At 51.1% G+C, this 21087-nt stretch overlaps 1 protein-coding gene across 2 annotated transcripts in view; it reads right to left on the reverse strand.

The window, feature by feature from the left end:
- The window catches only part of PANK3 (pantothenate kinase 3), a 202747-nt gene that overhangs the window by 61273 nt on the left and 120387 nt on the right, over nucleotides 1-21087 (reverse strand). For both annotated transcript variants that reach the window (XM_069654299.1, XM_069654300.1), the window contains exon 5: nucleotides 1441-1617. In XM_069654299.1, the coding sequence (XP_069510400.1) occupies nucleotides 1441-1617 (177 nt within the window). The remainder of the gene's footprint in view (nucleotides 1-1440; nucleotides 1618-21087) is intronic.

Below are 21087 nucleotides of genomic sequence, written 5' to 3' on the forward strand. Positions count from 1 at the left end.
TTGAACAACCAACTCCTGTACACAGTCTGTTGAACCTCCTCCCAGAGACAGGATCATATTTGCTACTCTCCCTCTTGTGCCTTCGACTGGGGGTAAGGAGGGAAATGAATCTCCCCTACGCAGGAATCTACCTCCTCTGTCACCTGTGGTGAATGTACTAGTATAGTTCATTCGAGGACAGCAGAGTGACTTGTAGCAGCAGACTGACCTGTTCTTCCATACAGCAGCAGCAGCAGCTAGCGAGAAACACCCACCAGATGTACCTCCCATGTGCCACCTCTGGCACATTTTAAGTGCCTGATGAGTGAAAAATGTTGTGTTCAACAATAAATACCATGTGCCCGTGTTAGCCACCACTTAAAAAAGGCACGTGTGTCACTTGTGCTTTTGTGGTTCTCAACCAAAATATGAAACTTCTGTGATTTTGCTCTCCACCAGCCAAAAAGCGCATGTGCATAGCTTGAGTTTTTCTGTGCTAATAATATATGTGCGTCTCAGTGGTTTTGTTCTCCAAGCAAAAATGATTTAAGAAAAAAAACACACACACCCATACTTCCGAGTTATTTATTCCCCTGTGCCAAATAAATATCTACCAGAAGGTAATTGTGTGTTCTCCTGCAGCAAAAAAATAAAGTGTTGCTCACTGTTTAATGTGTTGCTGTCGTCTCCTCTGAGAAAAAAAACATGTCTCTGCTACGATCGATCTACCTTAATGTCCTAAACCTTTCCAGGGCCCACCTCTCAATTTTATTATACTTGAACCTACTTCATGTCTGTAGCATCTACTCTGAATTAAATTCCCTTCCCTAAAATGACCTAGCTTCCTACTTCTACCTATCTCTAAATGCCTTGCAGAGAAGGATACGAAGTTCGGGGATTCTGCCTCATATGGATGCAAGGTAAACTTACTTGAACTACCTTTACCTGAACCTAAAAAAGAAAATTAAAAATATAAATTGATATTCTAGCAAACTGAGTTTTCCCAAAATGATAGGATAGGTTATGTATAATACACAGAGGTTTCTAAGTGCGGACCCGGGGATCGCACCTGTGATTCTCTGTGTCTCTTGCTTCCAAGGCGAGCATGTTGCCCCTGAGCTACCCTCCTGAGACATGTAATCATGCTTCCATTCAGCATATTTGAGCAATTTGAGTTTTACCCAAAAGGTTGTAATCTTGATTTCTTCCATTCAGCATACGTGGGCCAGATACACATTTGCAAGTGAACTTTTTTCTAAAGGATTTAATTTCAACCGATAACCACATAGGCAACAAAATAGGCGTTCAGCTCTGAAACGAGGTGATTTTTTTGATACTGTGGTTTATGCAAGAACATGACCACATTGAGAAGACATGCATCTAAAAACAAGAAAACCGCTGTATTCCATTAATGCTGTTAAACATGGATTAAAGGAAACGACGTAAGCACACTTTGGTTACCTTGATGCCACTGCCCAGCCAGGCAAGCCAAACCGTTCATAGTCTCCTCCATAAATATCACGGACCAGTTTGTCAGCGTGGGTGCTCTCCCCTGCAGATGCCATTTCAAGAGCTTCCTCAAAACTTTCACATCCAGTCAGTAAACTAACCAAGCCAAGAAAGGTTCCCCCACCGAGGCTGAGTCAAAAGGAAAAGATCTTGTAACTTACAACATTTCTGGTTCTTTGAAGCAAAGCAACGTTTTCAAACAATGGGCAAAGAAAGACAAAATATAAATATAACTGAAAAACTAGATTCAAGAGAATGTTATCATATTAATCAGTAAGCAATATCATAGTAATGTGTACAGATTAATTGAAACATTTTAAGATTTTCTTTGGTACTAGGTTTAACCTTGAACATTTGCAGTGATGATTTATAGTTTAGGAAACAGTAGTATAATTGGAAAGTATACTTAAGATGTGTATTTAACAGAGATAATTCATAAAACATAGAAGAGACAAGGTATATTGGTCAAATATGGGCAAAAGAAATAAAGCATGAAAATACATTGCTACGCACCATAAAAGAGGATAGAGGCAAAATATTTTGCACATTATGTAAACAGCTAGGACAACACAGGTCACCATTACAGAAAATAGCTATTCACCGTAGTGACTTCTGTACTACTAGTATATAGTCCCTTTCCCTCCATACTTATGGGTGTCCGTCCATGGGACGGAGCCAGAGCGGTTTTCCACTGCATAAAAAAGGGTATGCCTAGCCCCGCTGACCCTGCCCACCAGCAACACTGGTTAGTCCTGAACCATATAGTGTTATTAAGAGGGAGTCGCCGAGCAGAAAGTTCAGAGGAAAGGGGACTATGTAACCTTTTCTTACTCCTACGTCATGCTCCATCCCTCTGTTCGTATGAGAGACTGAGTAGCACCAACCTAACCGGGAGGCAGGAATGTGGCATTAACCAAATAAGCTCTGTAGGACCATCTGTCATCAGCCCTGGAGGCTGTGCCCATGCAGTAAGGATTGCAGTAGGTCGATGGGGAAACCCAAGTGGCTGCCTTGCTGATGATATCCGAGGAAATGTTCTTCTGAAAAGCAACCAATGTGGCTTTAGCCCTACCTGCATGTGCGTGCATGCCTTGAGGTGCTTAACTGTTAAGGGGGCCCCAAAGTCCCAGATAGGCTCAGAGGAATTGGAGTCAATCCAAAAAGGACTCAATGACGGAGTAGACAAAGTGAGTGCCAAAACCCATACATACATCGAAACAAAGCCTGGACGGGCATACAAGCATTGAACTCTCAACATACTATCAAAAACAATTGCTCAACATACTATCAAAAACAATTGCTTACCAGGTCCACTCAAAGTCTGTAACGTGCTAACACATGTTCAAGATACAAATAATGATACAATAAAAATCATTAAAATAAAAAAATAAAACAATTGCTTAAGTACTACAATCTAGTCATCACTGACGTCATAAAATCAGTTTACAAAACCTACAGGGAACGGGGAAAGGTTAGTGGGGTTGGCTACATATAGATTCCATAAGTGCTAAACATTTTCATTGGGTTACAAGTATCTGATGGCTCCTCCTGGAAACACCCCTATATTGATAATAGGTACATCATCTTCACGACAAGGGGTTGTTTGGCATACACCTTAATGGACTGCGTGTCTCAAAGAATTTTGATAGGTTGGAACATTGTTAACCAACCTTGGACTGTCATGGGTTTTGACCCATGTTGAATCAATAGACTGGGTAGATGTGGGGATGAGCTGTCGCTGCCCATTATTCTATCCCAGAACAAACTAAATCAATAGACTGGGTGGATGTGGGGATGAGCTAACGCCGCCCACATTCACGCCAGAATAGGAGAACTGCGCAGTTGGCACGAGACCACTCCAAAGATACAACCTTCTTGTGGGGAATTCATTTTCTTAATCCCAAAAATGGTTGCATTACCAGTACTCACTACTATCAGAAAGCCGGCGTTTTAAAACCACTAGACTTTTGTGTAAAACTGAACAAATGAAACAAAACCAGACCAAGGAAAGACTTGCTAAAAGGTGGATACAATGTAAAACTATATTCTGAAATGACTTGAAGGAAGTCATTATTTAATGTATATGTAAAAATTGTAAGTGATTTAAACTGGGAACAAAAAGTGACATTTAGCTGAAACCTGGCTTAATGAAACTGAATTCTGCCTGACAACTACCCCCGACAGGAGTTGATACTGGATCAACAGCTGTGTTCCCAGGCCTGGCTGCCAGGCCTGGCTGCATCCTGAGGTCACATGGCCCTATTGATTAGATTAGGGGTGGAGCAGCTGGGGGCTACAGGGAGTTGAACAAAGGCCTGTCCTGGACTCAGGCAAATGTTATATTAGGGGGCCGTAAAGTGGCTTCCTCTTAGGGGAAACTGGGAGGGGCAGTGCCTCTGCTAGCAGCTGAGCTTGGGGGAAGTGGCAAAACCAGTTATTTCACCCTGTGATGTAGGAAGCCACACCCCTTTTTGACCAGGGCATAATTTTAAAAAGATAGATAACTCAAAGTGCGGACTTGTCAGAATTATATAAGTAATATCATTATTTTTGTGATTTTTCTGTGAACATTTTGAGATGCGTTAGGACCCTGAGGTGTATTCTGGGGGGTTGCTAGCAGAAAATAGGGCCTCACTCCAAATGTCTGCATGTTAAAAATCTGACACTTCATCAATTAATATCCATACTCCTTGCGCACATGTGTGTAAATTTGGGTAAATGTCCGATATTGCAAAACCAGTTAAAAAGCGCAAAATGTTGTCATTTTTGAATGCAAACCCCCAGGAAGATCAGAGGCGGACAAGCATGGACCATAAGGAATATATAATGTGCACATGTAATTTCAACAAATTGTATATCTGGGAAGGATGTATTTGAATCAAATATAGATTTGTGGGCAAACTGACCAGGGGAGGATCATCTGACCCATAAAACCTACAGCATCACTCTGACTCGCATTTCCTTCCCCCAATCATGGGAAAGGGGAGAATTGGGCCAATGACAAGTAGAGAGGGGCAGGCTTGGCTAGGCCCAGGCACACACCCATTTTCAAAACACATAAAAAGAGACTGCTGGGACAGGTAGAGACATTCAAATCCAGTTGCTGCGGAGCGTTTTGCCGGACCACACAACATCCAGAAGATACCAGTTCCAGACTGACTCCAGCTACATACTCCAGAACCTAGAACTTATACTTTAGAACCTAAATCAGAGGCCTAAAACCACAAGCCGAGTTCTCTGCAGCAGGCCTCAAATCATTGCAAGCTACTCACAGCCGGGCGAGCTGCTTGAATCCCTTGCCAAGAACTTTTGCCAGGACCAGTGCAGAGATCCAGGAGCCGTGCAGAGACCGTTGTATCCGGACAGACCAGACCAGAGCTCCAGAGTGACCCAGACCACTGTGAGCAGAACCAGAGAGCTGACCCAGATCACTGTGAAGTGCTGAGACCAGAACCGGAGTCCAGTCCAAAACCGGACCAGATCCGTGGCGAGGCCTATTTCAAATTTATATTGTGAGTACCTAGCAGAACTGTGCAGAACCAATCTCTTAGTTAAAATAATCTAATCCAAACTGTTTTAACTTAAGTAGAACAGCCTCCTAGAAATCGTGTCATCTGTCATTTGTAAAGCTGCACAACTGTCACCTGTCAATTCTGAAGCTGCAAGCTGTCACCTGTCATTTTGAGTTTACTTTAAATCCGAAAAACTACCTTTATTTAATCGTCCGTATCTCTGGAACGGTTTGGGTTAGGAACAAAATTTTCCTCTGAAAGCTTAGAATCTCAGCTTTCCAACGAACCTAGAACCGACTTGCTACTCCTTATACTTTTGCCGTAATCACGATTCACGCACTCGCGAATTTTACCGCGATTTGGTTAAAAATCCAGCCACGTGTAACCATCAGCAGTCATTTCTTTCCGTGCTAAAAATTCGTTTGCCTCTTAATCACCATCTCTGAATCATTGCTAAAGTGAGCCTGAACTCATCCCAAGTATCTCTCACTCACCCTGAACCTCCTAAAGGGAATTAAAAGCATTTCCAGCATATTTCTCACTTCATTGCCACCACATTCAAAGCACTTGGGCCTGTGTTTTAAAACTCATACCGGTTTTCTCTAAGCTTGCTGGGGGGGAACTGAATTTCGTATTGTATTTGATTGCATTCCTGAGAACTGTGTGCTCCTCTTTCCATCTACTTCCATGTCTTACATTGCACAGGGGAGGGGGGTGAATTGCCAGAGAAAAAGTGATTATATTATCTTTTGCTAAAATCATCTCAAGTATTTCTGTACTGCATTTTATTCCTCATTGCTTTTCCCTTGAAATCATAAAAGCATTTTTGCTACTTGATCCGTCCTATACTAACTCCTCATTGATTATAAAGAAGTGTGCTAGTGTCAGATTACCCATTGTTGATTAACATTTTATTTATAAGGGCGATATCGATTATTAATTTATTATAAAAACGTGGTATCTATATTTTGTCTTATTTCTCAAATAAACCTTTTAACTTGCAAAACAGAACTACTTCTTGGCTCAGTGGGATCAGGGGAATTCTAAGAGAGGGGTGTTATATAGGGGTAGTCATCCAGAACTCATGAACTGGACATAAAGATATATCAATAAGGGTTTCCATTCAGTATCCCAGACTAGGCATTGACTTAGCTGTAGTGTTGAATTGAATCCTCTTACAGGACACTTGACAGGTGGTCAGAATATGAGCCAGACAGAGTAGGGGGCGAGAGGCCCATGGAACATTCTTCCTTCAATTAAAAGTTACAATCCCTCATTCTCAGGACATGAGAATGTGCAATCCCTTTGTACTTGCCCTTGTGGGAGCCTCATTTGTGCGTTTAGGGAGTACGGCAGATGTCCAATGTGTATTCGCTTATAATGAATGCCGAATGGTCCCCAATTAGGGGTCACATATGAGGGGACTGTGTTTGGAAGAGATTTACCTCCTATTTATTAAGATTTCAGCTAATATTAATATGTGTTGTGTTTTCAATTGCCACTGTGGACACTCAAGTTATTCTTCATGGAGTCTTTTGGCTTACTGTTTTGTTGTACCTGGCTAACAAAGGCTGCGTATGCACTTATACAACTTTAATTAATCGGGGAGTATGCTGCTTGCGTCTTGGGAGTTTCTATCTCATTCCTTCGTTCATTCAATCCGATCCTCCCCAATTTCACTTAAACCTTGGCACTAGTTGCTAGCCACTGTTTGAGCTCTGCACAGAAATGTATTTCTGTGGATTCCGCCTTTTGATTTTCCCAGAGGCTTTGAGGACTGTGCTCATTCAGAGATGTGCTGTGGCTTCCATTTTAAATGAGATGGCTGCCCAACTACACTCTTGCTTCTGTGTTAGTGAGCTATATGTGCATTCATCTTAGATGTTGGGCATGTTAGTGTTCTTCATTTCTGTGGAAGCTATGTTAATTTTCTTCATGTCTAAATACATATATTACCTATTGTACGTGTTCTTCATGTGGAGCGCATATTTGCTACGCAACTAATGCATGCTCTTTTACTGTTACGTTAGTTTGAATGCTCCGCTCACATTGTTCCCAAACCCCGCTGTACCTGTAGGGGATAAGGGCGGATTGGATGTCTCAGTGAGTAACGTATCTCGCCTTTGCGGTATTGATGTGGGGGAGGGGCATAAGCTATGTGTAAGGTGCAATATGCCCATGAGATAAAGTGCAAGATAGATCAGCAAATGGAGGGTAAAATAGAGAATGGGTACCTGCACCGTACCGCGTACATCCCCAAGCCATGAATCGGGGGGTTAGGGGGGTTATAATAGGACAGGAACGCCCACCATAGAGATGGTTAATGAAGATGGGCACCTCCGCTGGGCAAAATATAGGGCTAGCCCCAGTTTTTTTTTCTTACCCGAGGATGAAACCAGGGCAGCAATAGCCTTATTAAAGGTTGTGCACCACTGATTAATTATTGTAGCTCTAAATGACAACAACAGACAAAATAACATTGTTTAGCCTCTTAAGGGCAAGATATTTCTTTTTATAAAAATTGCATATTTACGTACGGTTATACATAAATAAATAGAGCAGCACCATCAAAGACATGCTTTACACAATGTGAGGAGTAAATAGAACAATGTGCTAGTGCAAAAACAATCATCCACCACTTATAAGGCCAGTCCTCGAAGGCAGACCTGACAAAAATAAATAAATAAATAAAAACACATACTTGATAAATACAGCATATATTCAGGGCCTGCAGTAGCGGCCCTGTAGTTATGGTTAAGTGGCTCAACTCATAGAAAGAACACTTTTTGGGTGGCTTATAACTTTGATCCCCTTGGACGAATCTTCACCAAACTTTGCAAAAAAAGTATATGGCCCCCTCGTAATGATTCTGCAAAGTATGGTGCGCTTTCATCATTGGGGGTACAGTTACAGGGGGGGTCCCAACATTTTTTAATTCTCATAGACACAAAGCCTACAGCCCAAACCGCTGGACAGTCATGAAATGTGCGCCAGGAGCGGTGGCTTGGTCCGAAAGCGTGCTTTTGTAAATTGGGTGTAAATCTTCCAGTATTTATTTTTTTAAATGGCCAAAAAGAAGGTAAATATAATTACTGATATCTGGGTCCAGGGACACATCTGGACCAATCGGGTGGTGGCTTGGTGTCCGTGGACACCAAAAATCGCACACTAATTGCTTGTTCCAAAACTTGAGCTGCGTCAGATTTGTTGAAACTATCGCCATGCTGGATCCGCGGACAGCCGCAGTTAACCGCCGACAGGTTGGGGTAGTGGAATAAAGTTGATAGCTGTTCTTACAGGTGGAAAAAAGGTGTGCAGGTGCCGCAGAGTCTGCGGTCAATTTTAGTGTCCGCAGACGTCATTTGGATTGCAGGGGGTTCTGGGTGAGTCTTGTTATTTGAAGGTGTATTGTTCGTACTTGTCATATGGTTAGACAGGGTAATTCATAGAATTTCGCAGAAAAGTGTCGCAAGCGGCTGGCGCAGAGTGTCCGCGTGCGATTGACTGCGCCAGGCACGTGCGCTAAAACCGATTTCCGCGCACAGCGTATTCATGGATTTTAGGCTCCCAAACCAGCCGTGGCGCAGAGAATCGCAGCGACCCTGCAGCAGCGCCAGTAACGCCCCCAAGAACGCCCTCGCGCAAGGAAAAGCCATCAAAATCGCTAAATCATCACAAAGGGCTGCGCTAACCCTGGACCAGTTCACCGGGCTGGCAAACAGCAAACGCCAAGCAGGGAACGTGTATTTCAGGGGTGCGCGGGAAGTTCCACACGCGATTGTCCCAGTGCGAGCAGGGTACGTGTATTCCATGGGTGCGCGGGAAGTTCCACACGCGATTTCAGCAGGGTACGTGTATTTCAGGGGTGCGCGGGAAGTTCCACACGCGAATGGGCCAGTGCGAGCAGGGTACGTGTATTCCATGGGTGCGCGGGAAGTTCCACACGCGATTTCATCAGGGTACGTGTATTTCAGGGGTGCGCGGGAAGTTCCACACGCGATTGTCCCAGTGCGAGCAGGGTACGTGTATTTCAGGGGTGCGCGGGAAGTTCCACACGCGATTGGCCCCGTGCAAGCAGGGTACGTGTATTTCTGGGGTGCGCGGGAAGTTCCACACGCGATTGGCCCCGTGCAAGCAGGGTACGTGTATTTCAGGGGTGCGCGGGAAGTTCCACACGCGATTTCAGCAGGGTAAGTGTATTGCAGGGGTGCGCGGGAAGTTCCACATGCGATTTCAGCAGGGTACGTGTATTCCAGGGGTGCGCGGGAAGTTTCACACGGGAATTCAGCAGGGTACGTGTATTTCAGGGGTGCGCGGGAAGTTGCACACGCGATTTCAGCAGGGTATGTGTATTTCAGGGGTTCTGGGGAGTACTACACGTGAATTGGCCGTGTGGGTCCTCCCAGGTGTACGCTCCACAACCTCCACGGCCCCTGCAGGCAGCCCACACCACGGGGGACTACCCTGCACCCCTGCTCATGTCCCGCAGGCAGCCCATCCACCATGGGCATGCCCCCCCAGCCAACCCACATGTCACCTTGCACTACTGATAATGCATGTCAGCCACCATGGGCACCCTCCACCAGGCCCCCACTCATGTCTCCCACCACCCCCACCCCCCAGCCACCATGGGCACCCTCCACCAGGCCCCCACTCATGTCTCCCACCACCCCCACCCCCCAGCAGTGCAGGGGCACCCTCCACCAGGCCCCCACTCATGTCTCCCACCACCCCACCCCCCAGCAGTGCAGGGGCAGTCTCCACCAAGCCCCCACTCATGTCTCCCACCACCCCCACCCCCACCCCCCAGCAACCATGGGCAGTCCCCACCAGGTTCCCACCCATGTCTCCCACCACCCCCACCCCCCAGCAGTGCAGGGGCACCCTCCACCAGGCCCCCACTCATGTCTCACACCACCCCCACCCCCAAGCATCCAGGGGCACCCTCCACCAGGCCCCCACTCATGTCTCACACCCCCCCCACCCCCAGCCAGCAGGGGCACCCTCCACCAGGCCCCCACTCAGGTCTCCCACCACCCCCATCCCCCAGCCACCAGGGGCAGCCTCCACCAGGCCCCCACTCATGTCTCCCACCACCCCCACCCCCCAGCAACCATGGGTAGCCCCCACCAGCTCCCACCCATGTCTCCCACCACCCCCACCCCCCAGCCAGCAGGGGCACCCTCCACCAGGCCCCCACTCATGTCTCCCACCCCCCCCACCCCCAGCATCCAGGGGCACCCTCCACCAGGCCCCCACTCATGTCTCCCACCACCCCCACGCCCCAGCCAGCAGGGGCACCCTCCACCAGGCCCCCACTCATGTCTCCCACCACCCCCACCCCCGAGCAGTGCAGGGGCAGCCTCCACCAGGCCCCCACTCATGTCCCCTATCACCCCCACCCCCCAACAGTGCAGGGGCACCCTCCACCAGGCCCCCACTCAATTCTCCCACCACCCCCACCCCCCAGCCACCAGGGGCAGCCTCCACCAGGCCCCCACTCATGTCTCCCACCACCCCCACCCCCCAGCAACCATGGGCGGCTCCCACCCATGTCTCCCACCACCCCCACCCCCCATCAGTGCAGGGGCACCCTCCACCAGGCCCCCACTCATGTCTCCCACCACCCCCATCCCCCAGCCACCAGGGGCAGCCTCCACCAGGCCCCCACTCATGTCTCCCACCACCCCCACCCCCCAGCAACCATGGGAAGCCCCCACCAGGCTCCCACCCATGTCTCCCACCACCCCCACCCCCCAGCAGTGCAGGGGCACCCTCCACCAGGCCCCCACTCATGTCTCCCACCACCCCCATCCCCCAGCCACCAGGGGCAGCCTCCACCAGGCCCCCACTCATGTCTCCCACCACCCCCACCCCCCAGCAACCATGGGCAGCCCCCACCAGGCTCCCACCCATGTCTCCCACCACCCCCACCCCCCAGCCAGCAGGGGCACCCTCCACCAGGCCCCCACTCATGTCTCCCACCCCCCCACCCCCCAGCATCCAGGGGCAGCCCCCACCAGGCTCCCACCCATGTCTCCGACCACCCCCACCCCCCAGCAACCATGGGCAGCCCCCACCAGGCTCCCACCCATGTCTCCCACCACCCCCACCCCCCAGCCACCATGGGCAGCCTCCACCAGGTCCTCACAATCCCCAATCATGTGCGTCATGGTCAGCCTCCACAGCCAAAAAGGCCAACCAAGTAACCCATTCACCCACATGGAAAAGGAAATTACATGTTACACCCCCAATGTTCATAAAGCTAATGAACCCATGTCCGTCACATACAATGGTTGCAATTGAATGTGAAAACACCCAACATGACATGCATGAAAGCAATGAGATGATACCACACAGTGAAGTATGAAAACAAAATTGTATTAAAAAAATAAGAATGCAAATGAAATGAAACAAACTACAATGGGAATGAAAAAAAGATAAGCTGCATGTCTGTTAAAAAAATAAAAACACCAAATCCCAATCCAAAAAAATGTAGTCCAAAGTCAAATGAAAAATAAAATCAATCCAATGAAGAACTATGTACAAAACATCCAAGGGTCCATGAGCCCAACTGAACAAAGGAAACCTACAAAAAACCCTAACTAAAATGCAACTATATACAAAAAGTGGAGCAGTGTCCGTCGACTCCAAATCATAAGAACAAACAAAGGAAACCTAAAACTAAAGAACTATATACAAAGGCGGCGGGCAAGTCCAGTGGCTCACTCCGTAGTGTTCCGGGCCAGGGCATCATCGAACTTCTGTTCGATGTCCCGGAGGCGGTCCAGTTCCATGGCCCTGAGGGTCCGCAGCGACGACGCGTGTCCTCCTCCAACCCCCTGCGGATTGCCTCGAGGCACTCGGCCCGCCTCAGGGCCCTCCGCATGGAGTTCTCCGCCCTGACCATTGTGAGCCGCGCCTCTTCCGCCCGCCGCCGCTCCGCACCTATGGCGTGGCCCAACCGCTGCCACACGGAAGACACTCTCTGTCCTGGGTCCTCCTGCCCTCCGGCCGATGCCTGCCCCTCCGATGTCGAAGGCCCCGAGCCTTCATGTCTCCCACCATGTTGCTGCTGCTGCTCTGCCTCTGCCCGTGCACTGCCTCCTGCTGCCTGCACATCCTCCGCCGGCTGGGGTGCAGTTGTTGATGTGGCCACCCCTGCTGGACCTCCGACTCCCGACTGTGGCAGGGATGCCTCCTCCACCAGCCTGGCCGCACCGTCAGAGGCAGCTCCACAGGGCTCCCAGGTGACTGATGGGTGGGAAGATGGCACAGAGGACGACTGGCGCGTAGGGGGTCCAGTTGATGAGGGGGTCGGAGCAAGCCCCATCAGACGGAGGAATCCGGCCTGGGTGACCTGTCCCAGCAGGCTGACGTGGTCAACGAGCCATTCGAGATGACGTGCAGTCTCTCCATGAAAAGACTGCAGGTCACCTCGCATGGCCCGTTGACGCAACGCCACACCAGCCAGGACAGGCTCAACCCGGACCTGGATGGCCACGTCCGCAGGCAGAGGAAGGCCAGTTGACGACAGCTCATCCCCTGCCTGAAAACGGGTCTGGACGTAGGCATCCCTGCTGGTGCAAGATGATGCAGGGACAGGATCGGGGACAGGATTGCACACAGGCACCTCCGCGGCGGCCTGTGCTGCCTCCTTTCCCTGGTCCTGCACTGCACCACTAGCACCAGTGGGATCCCCACCTCCAGACCCCGTCTCTGGTGCTTGCACGGCCTCCTCCTCCACCAAACCCCCCACCAACCTGGATGACTCCGTGCCATCTTCCCCTGTTGGGCCCTGTGGGGTCCCAGCTGCCCCTTCTGCTGCCGAGGAGTCTAACTCCAACCTCCGCCTCTTGGACCTCCCCCCGGCAGCTGCGGCCTGGGACGCGGCACCGGACTCCTCACTCCCCGACGAGATGACAACACGGGAGGTGAGCCGGGCCTTGCGTCTCCGGCTGGCGGTCGGATCCCCGCCGCTGTGCTCCACAGCACCTTCTCCGCCCTCTTCATCAGTTGACGCTGCAGACAGGGAGAAACAAAACACAGGCATCAGGGCACTGTACAATGGACACATACACACATGACAGTTGCACATGAGTGGCATTGGCAAACCTCAGACATGTCATCACAATCCCCAACACACATGTCATTACAACTCGCACACATGAGCCATACCACAGCCATATCGCAACTGCCACCACCATCCCTACACATACAACTGCATGAGCAGCCAAAGGGGAGCCAGACATCTCATGCAACACAGGAAGTGCACCACACATGTACACACACCACCATACTTGCATGCATGTGTACACCTCTGCCAAGTGTCGCAGTGTTCAGACGGGCATCCATGTCACATCTGCCAATCAGGCTTCCACATACCACTGTCACATGCATCCATGTTGCATCACTGTTGCACCCTTGTCAAATACACACACATGCACATGTACACAGTGCTCATACATGCAGCCGAAAACAACATACATGCGTGACATCACGGACATGTCTACTTACATACACATTCATCCAAACATGTGTGCACGCACAACTGCATTTGGCATGCAAGCCTACACACACAAGCACCATCCATGTCTCACACATTACAGCCCTCGCATGTGTCAGCCCCACGGCCCTGTAAACCCCCACCCATACTCGACCCCCTACAAACAGATGTGCAACCTGCACAATACCGAATAATCACCACACGCACTGCTCACAATCAGGGTGCATGTACACTCACCGCTCGACTCCAGACGGGTCTGCTTCTCTAGGACCTGGACGTGGAGCGCTGGGGATATGCGTTCCAGGACCCTCATCTGTTCTTCCGACAAGTGGCCCCGGCGCCCCTTGGCATCCGCTGCCTTCAAGAGGCGCCGGGCCTTGTTCAGGGTCCTGGACCTGAAGTCCTCCCAGCGCTTCCTGACATGTTGTAAGTCCCGGACTGCCACCCCCTCCGCGTTGATGGCAGTCACGATGTCAGTCCAGATCCGAGTCCGTCCTTCCTTGTCGGCGCGGGAACTTCCAAAGAGGGCATCATACTGCCCCAGGACTTGCTCCACCAGGACACCAACTTCGGTGGCACTGAAGCTGGTGCCCCTCTGCCTCTCTGGCCGGGGGTTGTCAGTGGTCACAGATGGTGTTTGCCCCGACATGACAACCCCAGAGGCAGGAGTGGGTCGGCAACTGGGTCCTGGGGCTGGGCTGTGGAGCGATGGAATCCCAGTCGGGAGTCTTCAGTTCCAGCAGGGGTGGTCACAGCAACAGCACCCCTGGCTGATGTGCAGGCAGCAAATGGCAGTGCACGTGGGCAGCAGGCAGTCAGGCAGCAGCAGATGGCAGGTGGGAGCGTGCTCGGGGCTCTGGGGGGCAGTAGTTCGGCCTTCTGGGCAGGAGCGTGGTCTTCCGTGTGCTTACGCGTGGCCAGCTTGGTACGGAGTGATTTGGCAAGTGAAAATCCTGCACGTCAGCGTGAAAATCGAGAAAAGTCCCTTAGCGTGTCAGCACGCATACGCGATTCTATTGGACCAAAGGCCCTCAGCGCGTAAACGCGTCGCCAGCGTATGCGCGTCTATGAAGTCACGTGCACGTTGAATTGGGCACACGTTTGAAAATGTTGCGTGTGAAAAAAATGAAAGACACGTCCGAGTGTCAAAGCGTGTAATTGGTGGGAATGGGCCTAGCGCGTACACGCGGCAGTGACAAAGCGTGTATTTGGTGGAAATGGCCCTACACGCAGAAGTAACAAAGCGTGTAATTGGTGGAAATGGCCCTACACGCAGAAGTGACAAAGCGTGTAATTGGTGGAAATGGCCCTAGCGCGTACACGCCGCGTAAGTGACGCTGGACGTGTGGGCCTGTATAAAAGGTACGTGTAGAACACCATTTCCTCGTACGTGCTTTTCGTGGAGAGCGAGTGGGTGAATTCTGTACTTCTTGTCGTTTCACACGCGATTTACTTCACGGCATTTCAAGTTCGTATTCCCTGTTACCTCTGACAGCTTTTTCTCTTTTTTCTCTTTTACTGGTTTACCTGGGCCTGTTCCCTCAAACAGTGTTCCCTTCTACTGTTGTCCTGTCTCCTCAGACAGCGTACAAATCTTCTTTTGGCGGGGGTGTTGCCAACCAAACGCGCTCCTTTTTCACGCTCTTTTACCTGGCAGACGGTGAGTCACGCACGTATCTAACATCTGTGCTTGCCCCGTGTGTAGCCTACCCCTTCAGAGGTCATTCTAGGCTGCGTGTGACACGCATACGTTCATTCTTGTGTTACTGGGTGCCACAGCGTAGTGCAGGTTTTTCTTTCTGCACACGTGTTCTAGGAGGGGTTGCGTGCACCTCATCTCCCTTTTTTGGGGCTCCTGTGCGTAGCGTGACCCGTCATCTTTCCCCAGGGGTTACATTCAGCCTTGCTAGAGCACTAGGGTACAATTACCATCTGGTACCCAACCCCTTTGACCCCCAATTGCCCAGGACAATAGTTTACAGCCACTCCCATACGCACATTAACATCAGTGCCATGGCTGGGAGGCGAGGATTCCGTAAGGGTGGCAAAGGTGGAAGAGCCACAAGTGGTGGCCGTGGTGGATCCGGTAGGGGACGTGGTCGTTACTTGCAGGGTGAGCCTGTCCCCCCATGTGTGGAGGACCAGTCAAGGGCACCCATAATCCCCCCCCTCCCGTTGAGGCTGATGTGGCTGACACCATCCATGCTCAGCCCTTGTTGGACCAGCCCATTGTGGCACCAGACCTGGCTGACTCCATGGCTGACTTCCAGGTCAGCAGGCCTATGACACGTGCGCTGGTGCACGTTGATGTCATCATGCCACGTGCATCTGGGGCAGCAAGGTCATCTGCTGCCCCAAGTAGGCAGGGCGGAGAGGCTGCAGGGGCAGCTGCGGCTCCATCCACCCCAGCTCTCACACACCCAGCCAGGACAGTGTCCGTCCTACTCCATCCTGCTGACATTCCCCCTGACACCATTACACTTGAGCCAATGCCTGCACCAACTCCCATGCTGAGTGTGCAATCCCACACTCCTGATACAGAGTCCACCAGGGCTCCTGCCCCTAGTGTCCAGAGCGGCGCAGGACACTCAGGATCACCACCACCTTCCAAGCGGAAGAGGAAGAGTGCTCGTCTGGCACAGGCTGATGCCCCAGACACGGCTACACAGTCCGGCCCGTCCAGGAAGCCCAGCTTCACGGATGACGAACTGAATGCACTTGTCGAGTATGTGTCCGCACATGATAACGAGATGGTCATTGTTGCAGGATCCAAGACCACACCTGCACAACGCCAGGCACACTGGCAGAATGTTGCGGACATCGTAAGTGCCCTTGGAATCGTGAGGCGCACAGCCAATGATTGCTATAAGCACTGGAATGACCTAAAGCGCAGGGCAAAGAGTAAGCTGGCCTCAAGTCATGCCGCAACTCTAGTGACTGGAGGTGGGTCTCCAGTAGTAGACATGGAACTCACTCCACATGAGTCAGTTGCTGGGACCTACGTCACGGAGGAACAGATCCAAGGCGTGGGAGATCTGCCTGATTACGAGGCATTGTCCGGTGAGTGCACATGCATGTGTGTGTCATCCATGTGCATGGTGTGTGTGTGAGGGCTTCTGTTTGTGTGCCTGGTGAGAGTGTGTGCGCCTGAGTCGTATGGGTCAGCCATGTGCTTCATGCAATACATCCTGCGCAGCTGCATTAGGCCATAGCAGTATCCCTTCTGCCAACAGTAGACATCCAGCCCAACTGCACGCCAGTTGCCCTTGAAGTGTCACCTTGCCACAACATTGTTGCTTATTTTTCACTGTTCATTCAGGCAGATTGTTTGCATTCCACCACTTTTACTAGGCATTTCGCAGTCCTCTAGTCACATGTCTGACATGGCTATGGTAAGGTGGAGTGACTTTGTTACCTGGATATCATTTGTTCACACATGTCCCTGTGCAATTGGACCACTTTGGACTGGCAGCACCAGGTGAAAAATCTGACCTGTTTGAATTAGAAAAGCTATTACATGCGGGAACTGGACTGAATGAATAGGTGCTGCCCTCCTCTCCATCTTCACTCAATAGCAATGGTACATGCCATCTGTGTGATGGCATGTGTGTTTCACCTGGCAATCACAGGCCAATGTGTGATGCCACTGCCAGGCAGCATGCAGAAAATGTGTTCATCTTCCATCTTGGTGTCATCAGTGTGTGCCATTTGCCTGCCCTTCATATGCAGTGAGGGTGCATGCATGGGAGGGTTTTAGTCATGTGGGACATGTGTCAATCAAGTACTGGTTCTCTTGCTTCTTGTGTGCCATGGTGCTAATGCCTGTTTCCATTTCTTTGTTTTTATGTCTTTGCAGGGGAAGACGCACCTGATACTGCTGGGGTTGTGGAGATGGTGCAGACCCAGGAGGGGTCCGAGGGCCGACCAACCACCAGTGAGGGACGTGGTGTGGTGGTGGGTGAGAACCCACAAGTGCTGCAGGTCGTGCTCTCAAGGGGTGTCCTGGCTGCACCTCCCCCGAGCTGTACTCAGGTGTTGATTCGGATGATGAGACCTACGTGCCGTCGCAGGTGAGTGTTCCAGGGAGGGATTCTGTTCTGTCCCACCCACCTGCACCAGGGTCAGAACCCTCAATGGGGATGTCAGTGTTGGCAGCTACGCCTTTGGTGGTTACGGATGCAGGGTCACACTCCGCGACATCTGATCCTGTTCCTGGGCCAGCAGATCAGAGGGGGAATGCAGTCCTGCAGCCTCAGGCAGTGCCGGCACAGCAAGGCGCAGTTCGCCTTGCCCCAGACAGGTGTGGTGCCCACCGACGTGGTGGCTGTACGCCACTTGGCAATACCGCATGGGAGCAATCCATTTACGGTATGGCAACCCAACAGGCAGCATCATCCGAGATGATGGCTCAGGCCATGGATAGGGTGGCCACTTCCATTGTCCCCCCTGAAAGGCTGATGGAGCGACTACAGGAGGCAACCGACTCCATCTGCCAGTCACACAGGGAGGACATGTTGGCGTCCAACAGGGACAGGCGGGCGGCACTGGCGACTCTGCAGGAGGCCATCTCCATAGAATCCCAGGGCCACAGGGAAGCCCTGAGGCAGGAGCTCCTTCACCTCAGGACGACTCTTGTTGAGCTTGAGGCTTCAACACACCAAAGGACAGAACAGCAGCTGGAGCGTCTCACCCGTACGCTCTCAGTTGAGATGCAGGCAACGAGGGCGGAGGTCCGGGCATCCCGTGAGTTGTTGCATGGGGACCTCCGCACACTCATCCTCCAGAACCAGACCTACCACACCCGCATGCTTGCAGCCATGGAGAAGCAGACTAGGGCCTTGCGTGGGCTGCCTCCCATAGTGCAACCACCTCCGGATGCAGCTGCACAGGGTGATAATAGCGACAGCAGTGATACTCCCACAATAGGGTAGCCGTGTGGGCCATGAGCCCATGGAGGTGTTTTTTTTCCCAGGATCCACACAGGTGGGTTTTGGTGTGCACCCTGTCCTCGGACCTCCTGGGTGGCCTCCCAAACCCCCCCGGGCCCATCAATGGCCATTTTTTATTTTTTTTTTATTTTTATTTTTATTTTTAAATTTATTTTTCCCAATTTTTTTGGGACAATTTGTTGCCTTCCGTGGTTCCTGTGGGCATACGCTGCATTGTGGCTGGGCACATGCAGGCTTCTCATGTATTTGGTTCAGATGCTTGGGTTTGAGTCACACACACCCCTCCTGCTTCCCGTTTCCATGGGCTTGCAAAGGGTGTGCCCAAGTGACATTGACGTACATGGTGACATTGGACTCCCACTACATGTGTGGGTAGTCTAGTCAATACTGTGTATACATTCCTAGTGCATATTGCTGTTGTGTTGTACACTGCATGTTGCATTGATGTGTAACTCATCATCTGTGTCTACCTCCCAATTTGCAGGTCCCTTCCTCATGTCTACACAAGGCCCTCTAGTTTGGAGATGGGGTCCATGTTGGCAGCAGTGCACCTACTACTCTACATGGCGCCAACACTGCACAGTTGGTAGTGGTGGGAGTGCAGGCATTTCCAGGTGGTGAGACTACTAATTTCTTACATTTGTGATGTCATGTTAATGGTAGTACCTGCTCAAGTTTGTTGTTGGTCCTGCATTACTGTGAGCATTTCAGGTGTTGCAAGTTTAAATTAGGGACACTGTACATAGTGACACTAGTGTCATGTTGTGGGGATTACTTTGTTTACCTGCAAATGGCATGACATGGCACGGTGTGTCGTGTGGCGGTGCTGGGGATGGGTTGGCTGACATGGCACTGTCCTCTTGTTGCATTTTGCAAGTGGGTATTCATTTTAGCTGCTTGGATATGTTTCTTCACAAAACTGCATTGGTGGTGTCTGTGTGGGTAGGGATGCACACATTGTAACACTGCCAGGTGAACAATCTCAGGCTGATATGGTTTTCACGGTTGATTCTCCAGACATTCAGGATCAGTGTCAGGTTGAGTCATCATTGATTGTCAGATGGAATGTGCCAGGGCAGTGTGCACTCCACAGGGGTGTGATTTCTATGTGAAGTCATTAGCCACTAGCTGTGTACGGGCTGCCTCCCCCCGTGCCCTTTCCCCTCCCATGCGCAGCGGCTGTGCATGTGGTTGGGGATGTGGGGCCACCACCATGTCCACGGCCAGGCCCCGGCGTGTTGCAACCTTGTGCAGGACACATGCTGCCACTATGATCCTGCACACTACTGGGGGAGCGTACAACAGCTGCCCGCCAGAACGGTCAAGGGAGCGAAAGCGTGACTTTAGCACTCCGAATGTGCGCTCCACTATGCCCCGTGTTGTAATGTGGGCTGTGTTATATCTTACCTGGGGTGGCGTGGTGGGGTTCCGAATTGGCGTCATCATGTGGGGGCTGAGAGGGTAGGCACTGTCCCCTGTGGAGGTGGTGATTGGTATCATTGGTGGGGTTGTGACCTTGCTCAGTATCTGACATGCATGCATGTGCAGTGGCATTCATACTCACCAAGCAGCCATGTATCGCCATGCCGCCCAGCTTCTAGGTCCCGGCTTAGGGTGGACATTCGGTAAATGAAGCGGTCGTGGGTGGACCCGGGATAGTTGGCATATACTGAGGTGATGATTCCCTTGGCATTACATACTACCTGCACGTTGATGGAATGCCAGTGCTTGCGGTTCCTATAGATGTGCTCTGATGCCCTGGGGGGACGTAGAGCCACATGGGTGCAGTCGATGGCACCTAGCACTTTGGGGAATCGTGCCACACCGTAAAAATCCAGGGCGGCAGCATGCCTTTCTGCAGGTGTTCTGGGCAGGTATATGTGCCTGCGGACTGATGGGCGTGCAGTGATGATGTTCAAGACCTGGTGTAGGCAGTGTGACTGGGTGGCCTGTGATACCCCACCCACTATGGCACTTGTCCGCTGAAATGATCCAGTGGCTAAGAAGTGCAGTACATTGAGGACCTTCTCCAGGGGGCTGAGTGCTTGGGAGCACAGGGTGGGTGATGTGAGGTCATCCTCCCACTCACTCACCAGGTCCAGTATTATGTGTGGTGGAAACCTGTACCTCCCATACACCTGGTCATCAGGCATCCTGAAAAGGCTGGTTCTGGGTGTGAATATTCTGGCCCTGACTATCCTCCTCCTCCTCCTCCTTTGGTAGCCCACGCCCACTGCTGCTAGGAACGGTATGTTCATCCTGGCTCTGAGCTTGTTATTTAGTTAGCGCGCAAATTTATGCATTGCGCGTGTTGTAGGCGAGCATGTGACCCGCGCACCCCTGAAATCCAGTACCCAGTCCAATAGCGTGTGGAAATTCCCGCGCACCCCAGGATACAGGTGCGCTGACGTACTTGCGTGTGTAAGTGCCCGTGCACCCCTGATATACACATACATAGGCCAATCGCCTGTACGCGCACTTTTGTCCAATTACACGCGATGACACTGACGTGCTGTCCAATTACACGCGATGACACTCTGACGTGCAGTCTTTCCACGTGTGCTCTGTCATCACATGCTGTGTGGGAAACACCCGTGCGGGTCACGTCACAGACACGCTTACGCGCTGAGGG

The sequence above is a fragment of the Ambystoma mexicanum genome, chromosome 3q, assembly GCF_040938575.1.
Source record: "Ambystoma mexicanum isolate Mex_15411 chromosome 3q, UKY_AmexF1_1, whole genome shotgun sequence".
Lineage (NCBI taxonomy): Eukaryota > Metazoa > Chordata > Amphibia > Caudata > Ambystomatidae > Ambystoma > Ambystoma mexicanum.